This window comes from Elgaria multicarinata, chromosome 18 (assembly GCF_023053635.1).
Source record: "Elgaria multicarinata webbii isolate HBS135686 ecotype San Diego chromosome 18, rElgMul1.1.pri, whole genome shotgun sequence".
NCBI classification, from domain to species: Eukaryota; Metazoa; Chordata; class Lepidosauria; order Squamata; family Anguidae; genus Elgaria; species Elgaria multicarinata.
In genome coordinates this window covers 12,688,705-12,707,953 of record NC_086188.1, presented here as the reverse complement: position 1 = coordinate 12,707,953, position 19,249 = coordinate 12,688,705, and the positions used below count along the sequence as shown (strand labels likewise).

Sequence of the window (19,249 nt, the reverse complement as noted above, 5' to 3'; positions counted from 1 at the left end):
CTAGGTGGTTTGCAGTAGATCTCCGAGGATTTCTGACTCCCAATACTTTAGCAAAAGTAAATAAAAATTCAAGGGGGTGAAAAATCATGTGAATTGCTTCTCTCTCAGAAGAAGATAAGAGCCCTGATGAATCAGACCAAGGGTCTATCTAGTCCAGCATTCTATCTATCTATTTATTTATTAATTTTGCAGCTCATGCAAAATGCAGCGGCCAGCTTGATTTCGGGAACCAGAAGGTTCGACCCATATAACACCTGCTCTGGTCGGCTTGTACTGGCTGCCTGTATGTTTCCGAGCCCAATTCAAGGTGCTGGTTTTGACCTATAAAGCCTTACACGGCTTGGGACCACAATACCTGATGGAACGCCTCTCCCGACGTGGATATACCCCGGTCACTGCGTTCAACATCTAAGGTCCTCCTCCGGGTGCCTACTCCGAGAGAGGCTTGGAGTGTGGCAACGAGGGACAGGGCCTTTTCGGTGGTGGCCCCCCAGACTATGGAATGATCTCCCTGACGAGGCTCGCATGGTGCCAACGCTGCTATCTTTCCGGCGCCAGGTTAAGACTTTCCTCTTTGCCCAGGCATATGGTGGCACATCATAATCACCCACATGTTTAGTTTTTTAACAGTTTTAATGCTTTACGTGTGTATGTTTTGTGTTTTAGAATTTTAAATTTTGTATATTTGTTTTTATCTCAATTTTAGAATTTCTGTAAACCGCCCAGAGAGCCCTGGCTATGGGTGAACATGAACGCAACGGCGATGCATTTTGGTGGGAGTGGAAGATCATAATCCAGGTGCTGCTTTTTCAGGTCTGATATCACGTGTGCAGAGTTTAAAAACGTTGCAACCCATTCCTCAGCTATACAGGAGCTATAGAAGGACCAGCATGTGAACTGGGGACCTCTGGGGACCGCAATTCATTCCTTTAAACAATCAACAACAAGAAGAACCAGGACCAGATTAAAACCCTCATCATATGCTGCAAAGTGACTGAGAGTAGAGGGAAGTCTTAACTTGGCACCAGGCAGGCTTCATTGGGGATGTTGTTCCATAATTGGGGAGCCACCACCAAGAGGACCCTCTCCTTGTTGCCATCTTCCAAGCCTCCCTTGGAGGAGACACCTGAAGGAGGGCCTTGGATGATGAACATAGTGTACGGGTAGGCGCTCCATCCATCAGGCATTGAGGTCCCATGGTTTGCGGATTTTTTTAGATTGCAAGCTGCTCCAGCAGCATCTGCCAGTTTGCTGGCATATATATTTGATATCCGTACAAAGTCAGGTCATTGGTCCATTCAGCCCAGTATTGTCAGTACTGACTGGCAACAAGCTCCTCTGGGGTTTCAGACAATGGTCTTTCCTCGACCTACCTGGAGATGCCAAGGATCAAACCACGGACCTTCTGTGTGCAAGGCAGGGACTCTACCACGGAGCCAGGGCCCTTCCCCAACCACTGGGAACAGAGGAAGGTGCCTTATACTGAGTCAAAACCTCGGTCCATCTAGACCAGTATTGTCAACACTGACTGGCAGCAGCTCTCCAGGGTTTCTTCTTGGGGTTGAACCTGGGACCTTTTGCATCCAAAACATGTGCTCTGCTACTGAGCTATAGTCCTTCCCCATCTGTGAAACCAGCCAAGGACACCGTCAGTGCCAGAGTAAGGGGCAGGTGACCTTGGGGAAAGCTTAAGTTGCCAAGGTGACCTCCCCAGGTAATCTAGTCAACTAACCACTCAACAGCTGGGGGGGGGGGAGAACACAAACACCATCTTTGATTGTAAAGCTCTGGGCTGAGTTGCATGGACAGGAGGAGGAGGAGGAGGAGGAGGAGGAGGAGGAGGAGGAGGAGGAGGAGGAGGAGAAGAAGAAGAAGAAGAAGAAGAAGAAGAAGAAGAAGAAGAAGAAGAAGAAGAAGTAGAAGAAGAAGAAGAAGACAATTGGAAAGGAGGAGGAGGAGGAGGAGGAGGAGGAGGAGGAGAAGAAGAAGAAGAAGAAGAAGAAGAAGAAGAAGAAGAAGAAGAAGAAGAAGAAGAAGAAGAAGAAGAAGAAGAAGAAGACAATTGGAAAGAGGAGGAGGAGGAGGAGGAGGAGGAGAAGAAGAAGAAGAAGAAGAAGAAGAAGAAGAAGAAGAAGAAGAAGAAGAAGAAGAAGAAGAAGAAGAAGACAACGACAACTAGAAAGGAGGAGGAGGAGGAGGAGGAGGAGGAGAAGAAGAAGAAGAAGAAGAAGAAGAAGAAGAAGAAGAAGAAGAAGAAGAAGAAGAAGAAGAAGAAGAAGAAGAAGATATAATAGCTGTGTACGTTTGACAAACTACATGCTTGCAAGTAACTGTGATCATATCTACCTGTGCAAATGCATCGTCTTATATGGCTGGGATAAATTACATATATGAATCAAGCATCAAAGTAGTGAAATGGCTACACGTTGAATTAAAAAAAAACAGGTATTCAAAAGATAAATGCATGGAGGAAGATTGTTCTTGCTAGGACACTGCTTGGTGTAGGGTTGGCCCTAGGTACCACAGTCATGGCACCAGAACTTTGCACGAGGTTCAGGCAATTAAGTCAGAAATGTTCCAGCATCCTGCAGCTCAACTATGGAACTCTCATTGCCTGGAGACTGGCGAAATAATGATCCACAGAACCTTTCTGGCTTGAGTATACTGCTATTGACCGTCAACGCAACAGCAAAGCAGAGGAATGAGATCAGAAGGTTTGCCTTCTGAAAGCGAATTTTGGCCAATCCAAATCAACTCCCGACTAACCGTCCCCTTAAAAATGCTTATCCCCACGTACTAAAGATACATCACCCTGGACTTGCTCCCAACCTGAAGGTCAAATCCACTTGACTCAAGACACAGAGTTGCTCCGGCCTGTACCAAGAGATGGCAGAGTTTCAACACGTGGCCACTTTTTGCCACAGCTCTGTCAATGCCCCCATCCAGTGACTGGTGAGGGGTGGCATAGTAAAAAGGTGGCTGCATGCTGAAAAGTCAGAAGGTCCCCCCCCCCAAAAAAAAAGTGTCCCTGCATGCCCACAAATTCCTTTTGTGGACTGTCTCAGGCTATGACCGTGAGCACAGCATTCTTGCCTGCAAAGGAATCATTCTAAAATTTATCCTGATCTCCAAAGGACCAGAGAGAGATCACATCAGAACCCTTCCAAAGTTGCTCCCATTTCACAGAGACAGCCCGTTGGGGAAAGTTTCGGCACAGAAACGGTCTCTTTGGTCCGTCCATAATTACAAAGCGCCGCACTTGATCAGGATTGACACCATCCGAGGACCACCGGGGCTTGAAATGAAAACCCTTATTGAATGAGGCGGGTGTTGAGGGTGAGTGGCGGCTTGAATTTTAAGATTTCTCTGCCTCAGTCCAGCAAAATCAGGAAGCCCCGGGCAGCACCAAGGGAGTTGGCTACGGGCCGACAGGTGTTTGAAGCAAGGCGGGCAGAGATGGGGGACAGAGGCTCATGGTGAAGTTCAACCTAGACTGCAGAAACCCATCCCATTCTTCAAAGAGATCCCAACCCCACCCCACCCCCCAGGCTCAAGGGGCAACCCCCAATGTCTCCACTGACCAGCTCACCTGCTGTGCCTGCCCGGATGACGAACGGCAAAGTGACAAAAGTTATCCAAAGAAAACTGGGCATCCTCATCATAGCCAAAGGATTAGGGACAATGGGGAGACCCAGGAAGAGCTGTTGCAGGGAATCCCAGGCAGCAAACATGTACCAAGCGGTGTCCTCAGTTCCTCACTGCCACATTAAGAATGAGAGCAGCTTTCAAGCCCCCACCCCCCGATGGGTCTTGTGCCTGATCACCCTCCTCTTCCTCCTCCTCCTGCTCTTCAAAGTCCCTTGGAGCAAAGTCTGGCTGGCTTTTAAACCAGCCAGTGCCGCTGCCGTCAAGACGATCCGGAGCTCCAGCCCGTGTACTGGCTGCTGTTAAATATTCATCGCAAGGAGACTGAGTTTTTAACTCCTTGCCTCCTGAGAAGACGGCATGAAAAGCCGGGCAAAGAAAAATCAGGTTGTGGGGGGAAGCCTCATCCCCTGACCTGGCAAGATCTGCGCCGGACCAGATTTCAGATGTCACGTCTTGGCAAAGAAGCGATGCCCAGGAAATCAAAAGGATCCCGAGAGGGGAAAAGCTGACTGTCCCTAGTAAATGCAGTCCCAGTTTTCAGCCACCTGTTTCTGGTAGACCAGAGTCTCGATTCTGATTCTTTTTTTAGGTTGAGCCGCCTTTTCCTCCCAGCGCATTTGGCGAACCGGCCCTCGAAGAGGAAACCTTAAGGAGCCATTTACTCGCAACGCCCTGCTTCAGAAGCCGGTGCGCAGCAGAGTGTTGCAGCGTGATTCAAAAGCCATGGCGAAGGTTGCCAACTTTTCCATCAGCCTCAACAGCGACTCTGGGAGCAGGATATATAAGGAAAGGTGGAATATAAATAAAACTGCAGTGATAACAATGACAATGCTCTTTTTTTTCTCCCTTCCTTTTTTTGACAGATGCTTCATCTGCAGCAAAGAACGGATGACAACACTGAAGCCTGTGCTCTGGAAAGCATTCACTTCTCGTTGTGGCAGATCAAGCAGTGGGCTTTGGGGGAAGGGGGTGTGGCTCAGTGGGTAGAGCACCTGCTTAGCACGAAGAAGGTCCCAGAAGGTTCGATCCCCGGCATCTCCAGGTAGGGCTAGGAAAGAATCCTGTCTGAAACCCTGGAGAGCTGCTGCTGCCAGTCCGTGTCGACAATACTGGGCTAGATGGACCGAGGTTTTGACTCAGAATAAGGCACCTTCCTCTGTTCCCAGTGGTTGGGGAAGGGCCCTGGCTCCGTGGTAGAGTCCCTGCCTTGCACACAGAAGGTCCGTGGTTTGATCCTTGGCATCTCCAGGTAGGTCGAGGAAAGACCATTGTCTGAAACCCCAGAGAGCTGTTGCCAGTCAGTATTGACAATACTGGGCTGAATGGACCAATGTGTATGGATATCAAATATATATGCCAGCAAACTGGCAGATGCTGCTGGAGCAGCTTGCAATCCTAAAAAAATCCGCAAACCATGGGACCTCAATGCCTGATGGATGGAGCGCCTACCCGTACACTATGTTCATCATCCAAGGCCCTCCTTCAGGTGTCTCCTCCAAGGGAGGCTTGGAAGATGGCAACAAGGGAGAGGGTCCTCTTGGTGGTGGCTCCCCAATTATGGAACAACATCCCCAATGAAGCCTGCCTGGTGCCAAGTTAAGACTTCCCTCTACTCTCAGTCACTTCGCAGCATATGATGAGGTTTTAATCTGGTCCTGGATTCTTCTTGCTTAGCACGAAGAAGGTCCCAGAAGGTTCGATCCCCGGCATCTCCAGGTAGGGCTAGGAAAGAATCCCGTCTGAAACCCTGGAGAGCTGCTGCTGCCAGTCCGTGTCGACAATACTGGGCTAGAGGGACCAAGGGCCTGACTCAGTATGAAGTAGCTTCCTATGTTCTTATGGATGGAACTTCGTGGCCCCGTGCATAATTGGTAGGCAAAAAGACCCAGCTGCAGTCCCTGCTATCTCTAGATAGGGCTAAAAAAAAAAGACTAAGAATATAAGAAGGACCAAGTTGGATCAGACCAGGGGACCCGCTTGTCCAGAATTCTGTTCACACAGTGGGCAACCAGCTGCCCCAATGGGAAGTCCACAAGTTGGACATTAGTGCAGTAACGCCCTTCTTGTCATATCCCCAGCATCCTGCCTCGGATACTGGAGGTAGCAAATAGCTATCAGGACTGGTAGCTGCTGATAGTTTTTTCCTCCATAAATTTATCCAACCCCCTTTTGAAGCCATCCAAATCGGTGGCCATCACCGCATCTTGTGGTAGTGAGTTCCATGGGGTGCGTTGTGCGAAGAAGCCCTTCCTTTGATCTGGGCTGAATCTCCCATCATTCAGCTTCATGGGATGAGCTTGGGTTTAGACCTTGGGCCAGACGTCATCTGTTGGCATAGACTACCTCGCAGGGTTGTTGCTGTGAGATAAGATGGTGGGGAGAGCACTGAGAAAATAAGAAGAGCCCTGCTGGATCAGACCGAGAGTCCATCTAGTCCAGCATTCTCTTCACACAGTGGCCAAACAGCTGCCCGTGGGGAACGTTCAAGCAGGACATGAAGGCAACAGCACCCTTCTACCCATGTTCCCCAAAGCAACAGATATCTATGGAGGCATCACATAGCCATCAGGCCTGGCAGCCACTGCTAGCTTTATTTCACAAATCTGTCCAATCCCCCTTTTAAAGATTCCTGTCTGAAACAGGGGAGAGTCACTGCCCAATGAGTGAAGATTACCCTTCCCCAACCTGGTGCCCGCTATCTGTTTTGGGCATCACTTCCCATCAGTCTCAGCAGACATGGAAAAGGGTCAGAAACTTATTTATTTCATTTCATTTCTATACTGCCCAATAGCTGAAGCTCTCTGGGCAGCTCACAAAAACTAAAACCACAAGGAACAAGGTAAACTATAAAATACGGAAGCTTAAAACCGCAATATAAAAGTACAGCCAGAAAAAAACTGAGCAGCAATGCAGAGACTTAGAATACAGATTTAAAACAGCAGAGCTAAAAGACGAGGATGTTAAAATGTTAAAATGCTGGGGAAATCAAAAGGTCTTTACCTGGCTTCAAAAGGAATATAACGTAAGCACCAGACGGACATCTCTAGGGAGCTCATTCCACAGCTGGGGTGCCACAGCAGAAAAGGCCCTGGTGGAAAGGCCCTTGCCTCTCTTCCTTTGGCAGGGGCTCATGGAAAAGGAACGCTGGGAGTTGTAGTCCCAAATATCTGGAGGGCATTGAGTTGAGGAAGGCTGCTGCACACTCGGAGGACATCAACTTGGAGAATGCCTAAATCCAAATAAGGCAGGTTCCTCTGTTCCTGAGATGCAGTTAGAGACACGGCAGCAAGGGGAGATTTAAAAGTCAGCATCTGTACGTACAGCTGACCGAGATGAGCTTTTAGCCATTTGCGAGAGTGGAAGGCGGTGGGGGGCAGAAGAAGAGAGCAAGGTGATCCTTTGTGAAAGAACAGGCTGTTCGAAGCACACACACGCATATCCTGACTTTTATCAGAGAAGCCGGTGGAGCAGGGCACTGAAACATTTTATCTATTACATTGGCATCCCATATTTCTCCCATCGTGGAACGTCTTGTAGCATTCGTATGTTTCCAGGTGGCCATCCATCCAGGTACTAACCAGACCTAGCTCGTCTTAAGAACATAACAATGTAAGAAGAGCCTTGCTGAATCAGACCGAGGGTCCATCTAGTCCAGCACTCTGTTCACGCAGTGGCCAACCAGCCGTCGGCCAGGGACCAACAAGTAAGACACAGTGCAACAGCACCCTCCAGCCCATGTCCCCCAGCAACTGGTACATACAGGCTAACTACCTCTGATTCTGGAGGTAGCACAGAGCCATCAGGGCTAGTAGCTCTTGATAGCCTTCTCCTTCATGAATTTATCCAACCCCCTTTTAAAGCCATCCAAATTGGAGGCCATCACTACATCTTGTAGTAGTGAATTTCTTAGTTTAGCTATGTGCTGTGTGAACAAGTCCTTCCTTTTTTATTTCCTGCCCGGAACCTCCCACCTATCAGCTTCATGGGATGTCCCAAGGGGAGGATCTACATGGCGTTGTGAAGGCGCTTGCATGCGCCTGCAGTGCGCCCCGAAAATCATTGTGTAGATCCTGCCAGAAGAGGAGGAGGAGGCCCACCGTGGCCAACCAGAAGCCTACGGAAAACCCAAAGTAGAGCATCAAGACAATAGCTCTCTCCTGCTGATGCTTCCCTAAATAACTCAGAACCAGGATACCTAGCTGGCCGCCTTCCCCCAGATGCACCCAGTCTATCCCTGACATCTTCTAAGGAGGCCCTTCGTGGTCGTTCCACAAACCAACAGAGCATCACCAAATAAGCCGGCCTTCTGGAGCATGCCGTTCGAGAGGCAGGAAGTGTGTTGAGCTTTAAATCCCACTTGAAGACATATTTGTTTATACAGGCTTTCACTAACATCTAATGGATTATGGCCCTGTTCTGTTTTCTGATGGTCTTGTTGTAAAGTTTTAAATATTTATGGGGGGTAGTTATCATCATTCTTTCATTCTTTTTATATTGGTTTCATGCTGTCCGCTTAGAGATCTTAGGATATTAAGTGGAATAAAAGTAGTAATAAATAAGTAATAAATTGGCATTCAGACGCACACTGCCTCTAAGTATTTGATTGATTGATTGATTGATTGATTGATTGATTGATTGTAAGTAAATGCAGGCGCGGTACAGCCATAGTGACTAGTAGTTATCAATAGCCTTCTGCCCATATTGCTGAAAAATAGACAGGTTCCATGTACAAGAAGATTAATCTTCTTTTCTCAGATGCTATATATGGCAACACCCATTGATTCATGGGAGTGATCCAAATTGACCGAGCAGCTGTTTCATTGAAGCAAAGAGCTCTTCAAAGCTGTTCAGCTATTTGGTTTTGTTTTGGCTGGCAGCAAAACAGAACAAACAACAAACAAGGCTTTCATACAAATCCAACGTAAGATTGAAGGTGGGGTTATAGACAGATGAGATTGGAATTGCGCTAATCTCTGACACACTGAAGCAGCAACCTATCGTTTCCTGCGTTTATAGGCCCCTAGAGCACTGAGCCTCTCTGAATTGCCTCAGTGTCAGTTTCTCTTCCCGTAGGAGTGCGCCTTCTCCCTTACCAATCTGCCTGGTCACTGAGGTCATTGGAGGGCCTGCTCCTGGTGGTTCTGCCGCAAAGATCATCTTCTTGGCTCGCCGCTCCGACCATGTTACTCCGCTTCTGAAATCTCTTCATTGGCTCCCAATTCACTTCAGAATCCAATATAAACTTCTCCTGTTAACCTTCAAAGCTTTTCACGGTCTAGCCCCTTCCTATCTCTCCTCTCTCATCTCACACTATTGCCCCGCTCGTTCTCTTCGCTCCTCTGATGCCATGTTTCTCGCCTGCCCAAGGGCCTCTACTTCCCTTGCTCGGCTTCGTCCATTTTCTTCCGCTGCCCCTTACGCCTGGAACGCTCTTCCAGAACATTTGAGAACTACAAGTTCAATCGCAGCTTTTAAAGCTCAACTAAAAACTTTTCTTTTTCCTAAAGCTTTTAAAACTTGATGTTGTGCGGACTTTATACTGTTAGTTTTACCCTACCCTGTGCCTGCTTACCCTACCCTGTGCCTGTTTGCATTCTCTTCCCCTCCTTATTGTTTTACTATGATTTTATTAGATTGTAAGCCTATGCGGCAGAGTCTTGCTATTTACTGTTTTACTCTGTACAGCACCATGTACATTGATGGTGCTATATAAATAAATAATAATAATAATAATAATAATAATAATCTTCCAAGAGAAGAGCCTTTAGTGTGGTGGCCCCTTCTCTTTGGAACTCCCTGCCCCTGGAAGTCAGGCACGCGCCAAGACTAGGCTGCTTCTGGCACCTCCTGCACGTGACTCTATTCCAGGAAGCCTTCCTCAACTGATCAGACACTGTTTTATTGGTCCTTTGTTTAAAATTGAACCATTTTAATTTACTGTTTTCAAACTTCTTTCTTTTTACTGTTTTATGCCTATGTGCACTGCTCCGGAATCTATTTTAGATATGGAGCAGTTTATAAATATTGTAAATAAATAAATAGAGGGGAAGGGCTCTTCAATGACTGGTTTCTTCTCATTATTTTTTTGTCCTTTTCTTTTTCTAATAACAAAATGGTTCTATTTTCAGTGCTATTTCGCTACTTTTTTAAAAAAGGAAAATATAGAAGAACTTGATCAATGTCCTTCCCCACCCCCTCCACCCATTGTGGGAAGAGAAACTGACGCTGGGGCAATTGGAAAGGCTAGTCAAGCAATAAATCAGAGGCTGTCCATACTAATCCTCCAACCCTAGATCATGAGGAAGTTGTAACATCGGCTGAACCTGCAAACACAGGAGGCCTACATTCAGCATTAAGAGAACGATAGTTCCACCAAAAGGCCACCTTTTTCCTTCTCAAAGACACCATCTTTGCAGCAGATCCAAAGAGGCAAAAGAGCCTTAAAAGTCACCCTTGGTGGCTGCTCTTTCATTTTGGAACCCTGTCCCACTTGAAGGCTTACCAGCAGGGCTGTGTACAGAGACAAATGCAACCTTTAAGAACAAAAAACAAATGGGCTAACGCAGAGGCAGAGAACCTTTGGCCCTCCAGATATTGTTGGGCTCCGACTCCCATTATCCTTAGCCAACATGGCTGATGGGAGTTGTAGTTCATCAACATCTAAACGGCCCCCACCGCAGGATAATGGAATGTGGGAGTGGATATCTCACATATCTTCAACGCTGCTTATCGTCAACGCCATGGTTTTTGAAAGGCATCATTTTAAAAGCATACACTGAGGGCTGCCTGCCTTTATAATCTTTCAAACAGCATTCACCTAACTTGTCAGAGGTGCGCAGGTTTTAATTAGCCAAGGTGCACTGAGTCCTCTCCACTTCTTTGATGAGATGCCCAAGGAAAATGCCTCGTAGCATGAACATTGTAATTTCGAACATGTTCGCCACTGCCAAATCTATCACTGCCTCTAGCAGTGCATCCTTCACATTAATTGCTTAAGGAAAACAGCAGAGGAGCACTCAGTAAACCCAGTACAGCTTTCTGGCCCCTCCCATTCTGTCACTCAAGAGAACCAGGAGTGTTACCCACCTGGGTCGGCAAGGCTCTTTCCGGACAAGGGACAGTTAGAGAAAGCAACGCCCCACGCTGTTAAAGTGAAAACAGAAGCCGAGATTTTGCATCTAATGCCATAACCCTCTGTGGACTTGCTAGGGAGTAAATCCCGTTGATGTTGGTGGGATTTACTTTATTTATATGTTTGTTTACCCTTCTGGTTCAACCTGAATCTGAGCATGTTTGCCAGAAAGGTAAGAGGAATTGATTTCAATGGGAGTAATTTAACGGTAAGGAGGAAGCAGACCAAACTGGATGAGACACTGAGAAATCCACAATCAAATGTCCTGCAGGTATTTGTTGCTGCTGTTTTCCAAAGCAGCCATGGAGTGGGAAACAAATCAGGTTTGCTACAGTTCTTAACCCATTCCCCTGCATTATTTTCCCCAGTCTAAATCCCCCTCTTCCTCAGAACATCTATTTGCCCCTGCAGGGGGAGAAAACCCATGATACAGACACCAATCCAAGATACTTGTATGCAGTTTCCCGCTTTTCTGCAAGCTGCAATTTTGCACAAATTCACACGCAAGCCATTTATGGAAATCACAACTTTGCGTAAAATGGCATCCGGAAGTTGCGATTTGCACAATATTGCAGTTGCAAATGTAACTTTGCTCAACTTGTGCTATTTGCGGCCACCATTTTGTGCACAACCCCAATTTCCGTAAATAGCGTGCCCATGATTTAGCGCAAAATGGCAGCTCACGGAAAAGAAGGAAAACTTGCAGAGCTCCACCCCCGAACTGGATTCCTCCAACATCCGTAATCATAGAATCATAGAATCATAGAATAGCAGAGTTGGAAGGGTCCTATAAGGCCATCTAGTCCAACCCCCTGCTCAATGCAGGAATCCACCCTAAAGCATCCCTGACAGATGGTTGTCCAGCTGCCTCTTGAAGGCCTCTAGTTTGGGAGAGCCCACAACCTCCCTCGGTAACTGATTCCACCGTCGCACTGCTCTAACAGTCAGGAAGTTTTTCCTGATGTCCAGCCGGAATCTGGCTTACTTTAACTTGAGCCCGTTATTCCGTGTCCTGCAACTCTGGGAGGATCGAGAAGAGATCCTGGCCCTCCTCTGTGTGACAACCTTTCAAGTATTTGAAGAGTGCTATCATGTCTCCCCTCAATCTTCTCTTCTACAGGCTAAACATGCCCAGTTCTTTCAGTCTCTCTTCATAGGGCTTTGTTTCCAGACCCCTGATCATCCTGGTTGCCCTCTTCTGAACACGCTCCAGCTTGTCTGCGTCCTTCTTGAATTGTGGAGCCCAGAACTGGACGCAATACTCTAGATGAGGCCTAACCAGGGCCGAATAGAGAGGAACCAGTACCTCACGTGATTTGGAAGCTATACTTCTATTAATGCAGCCCAAAATAGCATTTGCCTTTCTTGCAGCCATATCGCACTGTTGGCTCATATTCAGCTTGCGATCTACAACAATTCCAAGATCTTTCTCGCTTGTAGTATTGCTGAGACAAGTGTCCCCCATCTTGTAACTGTGCATTTGGTTTCTATTCCCTAAATGTAGAACTTGGCATTTATCCCTATTAAATTTCATTCTGTTGTTTTCAGCCCAGCACTCCAGCCTATCAAGATCACTTTGAAGTTTGTTTCTGTCTTCCAGGGTTTTAGCTATCCCACCCAATTTTGTGTCATCTGCAAATCTGATCAGCGTTCCCTGCACCTCCTCGTCCAAATCATTAATAAAAATGTTGAAGAGCACTAACTTTCCGCCATGAATCTCAGCATGACAAACATGAATGGTGTTACTCTCACACAACAGCCCTGTAAGGTAGGTTATGCTGAGAAAAAGTGACTGACTCAAGGGCACAGTGAGCTTTATGGTCCAACCAGGATTCAAACCCTTTTCTCCTGTGTTACCCCACATTGGGAAGCTCTGATTAGCTATGAGGGCTTGTACACCGTTGCTTTGCCTCCCCTATTTTAGCCAATGTTTTAAGCGCTTGGAATTTTGGGGAAAGAAATGGCGACAGAAGGGAATCGAGCCTGGGCAAGGAAATGAAGGTGTTTCCAAGTTATTTCCTCGGCACCATGAGGGCTAGCAACTTTAAAACACGCACACACAATAGAAGTCATCGTCTCACAATGCCAAATGCGACACCACAAGGCAGATTGCAATGCAAACCTTTGGGGAAGTGGAAAATACACAACCTAAGGTCTGACTGCGCATCACCAGGCACCAGCTCTTCCTCCGCATCGGAAGGGCTCACAAATTGCAACTGTCATCCGTGAGAAACGGAGAGCAACATTTATCTGCTCCGTGCAGCCATTTTTGTCATTGATCTATGCGTGCAACATGATTTACGTACTGTCTGTTATCAGGGCTGGGTGTAATTCCTGCACGGAGAGCGGAAAGCAAAACACGTTTCACCCAAAAGAACCCCCAAACTAAAATACTGGATTCTGCGCCTGTATTAATTAGGGGAAATCTGCAAATATCTCCCGATTTTGCATCGTTGAATTTGTTTCTGCTAGTCAAACAAGTAATGAGGACAAGGAAAGTCTTGTGCTGTGGTCACTGGGTAGCCTGCTCACTCCCTTCCTCTGTACGATGGGGAAGAAATGCAAACTGCTCTACTCAAGTCTCTAGCAGCTTATAGCAAGTTTGTTGAATTTCTTTCCACCTAAAGCCCAAATTCCATTTTGGGATGGCTTGGAGCCTGGCTTTTCCAGTTGCCCACCAAAGAGCTGTCCCCTTCTACTTACCTGGAACTGTCACAAACACCTGTAGACATCCGTGTGCCATGTTTCCTAAGACTTCCCACCTTCCTGGAAAACAATAACGAGGTCTGCTAAGTAATCTACAATGCTTTATTCAAGCAATAAACATCACTTCTCACCTCAAGAGAGTCTAATCTCTAGGAATCTTCCTCTAGGCAAAAACTATGCAAACTAAGCGAGACAATTGTCCTTTCAAGAAGAATGGAAAGCCTTTTCCCAAAACGCGTTAACTTCAGAGAGACTAGTTTTGAGGCAGCTTCTGGCGGGATGCCAGACGGGCTGACTTTCTCTCACCTTCCTTTAGGTCCACCCATTTTAGTCTGTGGCATACTCTAGGATCAGCTAACCTCTCCGTGCCCTCCCCTTCGGAAGGATGCTGGCTTCCCATTGACTGTGTGTTGTTTAGCCTTGAGGAGATAAGCTCTGGAGAAGGTTCATTCCCAGCTGGTGAAGATCCTGTGAGAGCTGCCTTCCCCACTGGTATAATCTGGCCTGTTTCTGGCACCATCTCCTTTACTTCAGAGTCTGATTCTGATTGATTACCTTCCAACCCAAGGGATGCAGAGCTAGACATGACATCGTGCTTCTTCAAAAGATGTGCCATGTTAAAATTGGTGACTCATCTGTTTCCAGAAAGGAAATCCTGTGGAAATGGCAGCTGGTCTGGATCTGGTCAGTGCTTGGAGGAGAGAACCAAGGAACTGGACATAACCACGTTGAGTCCCACAATGGAAAAAAAAGATGGGGTATAAATGTAATAGATAAACAAATATTTCATTTTTTCATTCTAGTTTTTTTTAAAAAAATGGAGGCCAAGCTGCCTTTTGAATGCCTCCAGTGTGGGAGAGCCCACAACCTTCCTAGGTAACTGGTTCCATTGTCGTACTGCTCTAACAATCAGGAAGTTTTTCCTGATGTCCAGCCGGAATCTGGCTTCCTGTAACTTGAGCCCATTATTCCGTGTCCTTCACTCTGGGAAATATATCAATATTTGTCGGGTTTTCCTGCTGTGAGAAGGAAAAGTTGCGCTATAAAATGCCCACTAGAGGGCACTGTCCCATTCAACTGCATTGCGGCTGTACAAGACATATGGTCACTGCTCTTTCCCTTGTGTAATTGCAGCTCCTTGCAAAAGCGGAAGAGAAGCAGGAAGCAGAGCCACAGTAAGGGGATGTGATTTCCCACCCCGTCTGAAGGAGCTCTTGGGCTTCTCAGAGAGGCTGTTACAAAGTGAAAAGGAGACCCTTTCACTAAATTGGAAAAAGATTTGTTTACAGATCTTTGCCATGAGCACATGGCAGTGCAAAAGGAAAGCAGAGTTTTGTGCCATTGTTTTAACCTCATTCTAGATGGGTGAAATGCTGCTCCTAAAGTTGAGGTCCCAGCAGTAAGAGCTTTAAGCTAAAATTTGTTGGTACTTTTCATATTTTGGGCCACGCCCCCTTTTGCTTTTGGCTCCGCCCACTGCTTAAATGCACTCCCCATCAGCACATCCTAAACAGAACTTAGCTCGTGAGCTGAAAGGGACCCAATAGCCCCAGTATAAAGGATAATACCAAAAGTGTGTAACCTGTGTCACTTACTAATTCATCTTGTCCATGTGCTCATTCTTTGCAGGAGCATTTAGCCATTCATGGGGCAGGGGGGGTTACTTGAGTGGGACCATCCAGTCGTCATTTATGAGGTGGGGGCTTCCTTCCTCCCTCCCACCCACCCACCTAACCCAGTCACATCCTTTGTGCACGGCCGGTAATGAAAGAATCAAATTGTCTTGCTCTTGACTTTCGCGTTGGCAACTCCCGTTCGAAACAAAGCCATAAAAGACCTGATATGCGAGGCTACCAAGCAGGGAGCGAGCAAAAAAAAACTGGAAATGAAGACTACATCCTCCCAACGATGCCCCAGAGTGCAGTACTGAGAGAATGATATGGACTTGGAATAACCCAGCGAGGTCGGACAATTAGAGGGAAAATCTCCTTGGGGCCCTCAAACCAGGAGGAAGGAGATTCAAAGAAGTGCCAGAAGGGGATTTCATCCACCCAGCCATCAAAAGCAAGCAGTCAAAGGTCAAACGATAGGGCGATGTTTCAGCCAGGGCTCATGAGGGCTACGACCTGTGAAACTGGGCCTGTTGCAGAAAAGGGTAACTAACAGGTTCAAAGGCCTGGAGCAACTCCCCTATGAGAAAGGTTACAACGTCTGGGACTGTTTAGATTAGGGAAGGGGAGACATGGCAGAGGTGTACAAAAGCATGCATGGTGTGGGGAAAGTGGATGCAGAGACATTTTTTCCCCTCTCTCATCGTACTGGAACCCAAAGGGGCCATCCCCTGAAGCTGATGGGTGGGAGATTCAGGAAAGACAAAAGGAAGGACTCCTACCCACAGCGCAGAGCTAAACTGTGAAATTCCCTGCCACAAAATGTAGCGATGGCCGCCATTTTGGATGGCTTTAAAAGGCAGTTGGATAAATTCCTGGAGGCTATTAATGGCAATTAGTCCTGATGGCTATATGCTACCTCCAATAAATTTATTTATTTATTTATTGCATTTTTATACCACCCAATAGCCGAAGCTCCCTGGGCGGTTCACAAAAACTAAAACCATTCAAAGTATAAAACAAACAGTATAAAAACATGATATAACATTATTATCTCTTCTCCTCCTTCTCCTCCTCCTCTGTTCACTAGTTGCTGGGGAACATGGGTAGGAGGGTGCTGTAGCAGTCATGTCCTGCTTGAGGGTTTTCCAAGGTCAGTTTGTTGGCCACTGTGTGAACAGAAAGCTGGACTAGATAAACCCTTGGTCTGATCCAGCACGGCTCTTCTCATGCCGTTATGTCAGTGCAACGACTGAACCTAGAACTTGTGATGAGAGCACATCTGAGCATGTCTAGTGGGACTTTAGCCTCGTCCATAATGCAAGCGCCACTGAGGTGTAGCAGCTCCTGCGTGAGACCTAGCTGAACATTACGGTCATCACCTAAGGCCTGTCTCCAGGTGCCTCAGCCTTCTGAGGTCCTCTTCTAAAGCAGGGATGTTAAGCCTCACATCCGATGGCCACGCTGGCTGGGAATTGCACTTCAGCACACCTGGAGGACGCCCGGTAAGGGAAGGTTGGTATAACTCTACTATGGCTTGCTTGTCTATCTGCAGGCAAGCTGTTTCTCCCCAGCGAAGTTTGGTCATTCTGCTTACCTTTATGGGAGTAAGGTTGATGAAGAACCAAATCCATCTCAACAGGCCCTCCGGGTTTCCCCAGAAGGCCACGCCTCCTTCCTGTGACTCCACCCCCTTTCCCCCAATCAGCTGGTTTCTCAGCTGTTTCAGTTTTTCCCCATTCTGACAGCTTGATATGCCTCTTCCAAAGTCCTTTCTATACCTAAGGGCCTCCAGGGAGGGAGGGGGGACGATCTCAGACTTACCTGCTTCCGGGGGCATCCAAACGGAAGTGACACATCCCGGAAGGAAAGAGGGATGTTGCACCAATCACACTCGCCATTAAAAAAAACAAAAACCAACAGGAGCCGGAGCACATTTACGCCCAAGTGAAAAGCAAGTGGGGGGGGAGCTCCGACCCCCCTCCAATGTCCCTGGACTCCCTCTGGCCCTGCTCCTTCTCTCTGTTGACCCCCACTACACATGGGGAGGAGGGAAGAAGCCGGGATGGGTGCCCACACTGCCTGTAGTCCTTGGGATCATCCCTGGAGCACAGGTAAAACCGGGATAACTGAGGTCTTGGTTATCCTGGGGAAATGGACGGATTGTCCCTGCCTGCTCCTGGGATCCCCTGCACATCATTTGGACCACATCAGTCCCTACAGAAAAGACCCTACAGCTGCATTTCTACCAGTAAGAGGTTTACCAGCTGCTGGTACTTTGGGCCCCGCCTAACCCGGGAAGGCAGGCCCTGAGGGCTGCTCCAAAGTGGAATCCAGCCCTCAGGCTAAAGGCGTTTTCTCACCCCTGCTCTGGAGCGCGTTCAAATTCTGCTCCATATTAGCCTGCCAGCACCATGCCTGCCCCTGCTCTGGACTCGGTGTTCTTTCCCCCTCAAAGGCTCTTTGTCTCCGATAGTGGTGGGGAGCGGTGGGGGGGGAGGTTTTTGCAGCTGCCCCAAAAGGAAGACAAAAGCCTCCTTTGGAGGGCGATTTAACCCTTGCCCACCCGGCGTATCTGACGGCCCTGGCCACCGACAGCTCGTTCAAGGCCCGCCTTGATGCTTCCAAAGCGATTTCTCTTGGTATCGGCCAAGTAGAGGCTGGTAGCTTCAATGTCAGTGGAGCAATCTATCCGGTCCGGGTTTCAGTCAGAACTCTAAAGGAGTTAAAGGGTTCAGCACCTCGGATAGCTCCTTTAGAGCTCTGGCAGGTTCTTAGACGCGGAGCGGATTCGCAGCCCCACTGACGTCGGAGCCACCAGCCCCCCGCTGGATCAATCACCTCGCTTAGGATGAATTTTTAAAAGAACTCTTTTAAGGCGGGTGTTTCCACGTTTTCTGCTTTTCGAGGGCTGCCCCAGACACTTTCTTTAGGAAGCTGCCTTAAATGGAGTCAGAGCAGGGGTCCGTTTAGCTCGAGACAGTAAGCAGCAATGGCACTCCAGGGCTTCGGACGAGAGGTTAGATCCAGGAACTATGAAAGGAAGGGTTCCAACCACAGAAGGTCCCTCCACCCGATTTCGGGGGGTCCCTCTTCCCATCCCCCATACACGACAGCTCACCCCATTTAGCCGGTTCTCTTGACTCTCTGCCTGGGTTTGCGTGATCTCAGAAGGGATAGCCATAGATGACTCCTTGAAACAGGGGATGCCTCTAAACAATGCTGGCTCCAGGTTTTGGAGGTGAGCAAGTAGGCTGCAATGGTGAAGAGGATGGGCAACTCCAGGGGGCTGTTACCAGTGAGGCCCTGCCAGGGTACGGGCCCTCTGCAACAGCCTGACCATGCCCACTCCTTGATGCTGGCCCTGCCTTTCAATAGAGGACTGTCCTCTGGCAGACCTTTGAATACAGGACTCACGGCCAGCCTACCGCAGGATCATGACAGCTCTCTTTCCCGGCTCCTAATGAAGCAGTGGCTGGCCAGAAGAACAGGGCATCCTTCCATTTTCAGACTGAAAAAGAAAAAATCTTCTGGCAGCTTGGCAACTTGAAGCAGTCGAAGTGCGTCGCCCAAGTTTGGGCAGTCAGTCTGGGCTCTGCAGGGCCGGCTCTCCGCAAATAAGGACGTTGGCTGGTTTGGCACATCCGCTCACATCCTTAATACGACCTTGCCTGGAAAAGTGTCTCCTGGCTGACGCAGCCCTGATGCAAGCAGCCCGAGCCAAGATTAAATGCATCACCGACAGCGGTGGCCGTGTGGATCCTTAAGGAGAGACGAGGCCACAGGACGGAGGCAATCTGGCCGGTGGTAACATAATCACACTCCTAATGTATGCATCCTTCCTTGTACCTGGAATTCACTCCCCTCCACCCACGACTTAAAAAAAAAAAATCTACATGACCTCACTTCCTTCTCTTCCTTCAGAAACCACTTAAAACCCACCTTTTCCAGGAAGGCTTGGATGCAACCATATCCCATATACCAGACTCCCCCAACCCAGCACCGTCCAAATGGGATAGACTATATGTCCCATCATCCCCAGGAAACATGGTGGGGGTTGTAGTCCATAATCATTCACCTCTTTCTTTCTTCACATCTCACTTCAAAGCCCACCTTTTCCAGGAATGCAACTGTATCCTGTATACCAGACTCC

The 19,249-nt window shown here is 47.9% G+C and overlaps 1 protein-coding gene across 3 annotated transcripts in view; it reads right to left on the bottom strand.

Annotated features, from left to right (window-relative positions):
* LOC134410546 (carbonic anhydrase 15-like) overlaps positions 1-3,792 on the bottom strand; it is a 32,440-nt gene extending 28,648 nt beyond the window's left edge. For all 3 annotated transcript variants that reach the window (XM_063143861.1, XM_063143863.1, XM_063143862.1), the window contains exon 1: positions 3,590-3,792. In XM_063143861.1, the coding sequence (XP_062999931.1) occupies positions 3,590-3,731 (142 nt within the window). In that variant the 5' untranslated portion in view covers positions 3,732-3,792. The remainder of the gene's footprint in view (positions 1-3,589) is intronic.
* Between the last annotated feature and the right edge of the window lie 15,457 nt (positions 3,793-19,249).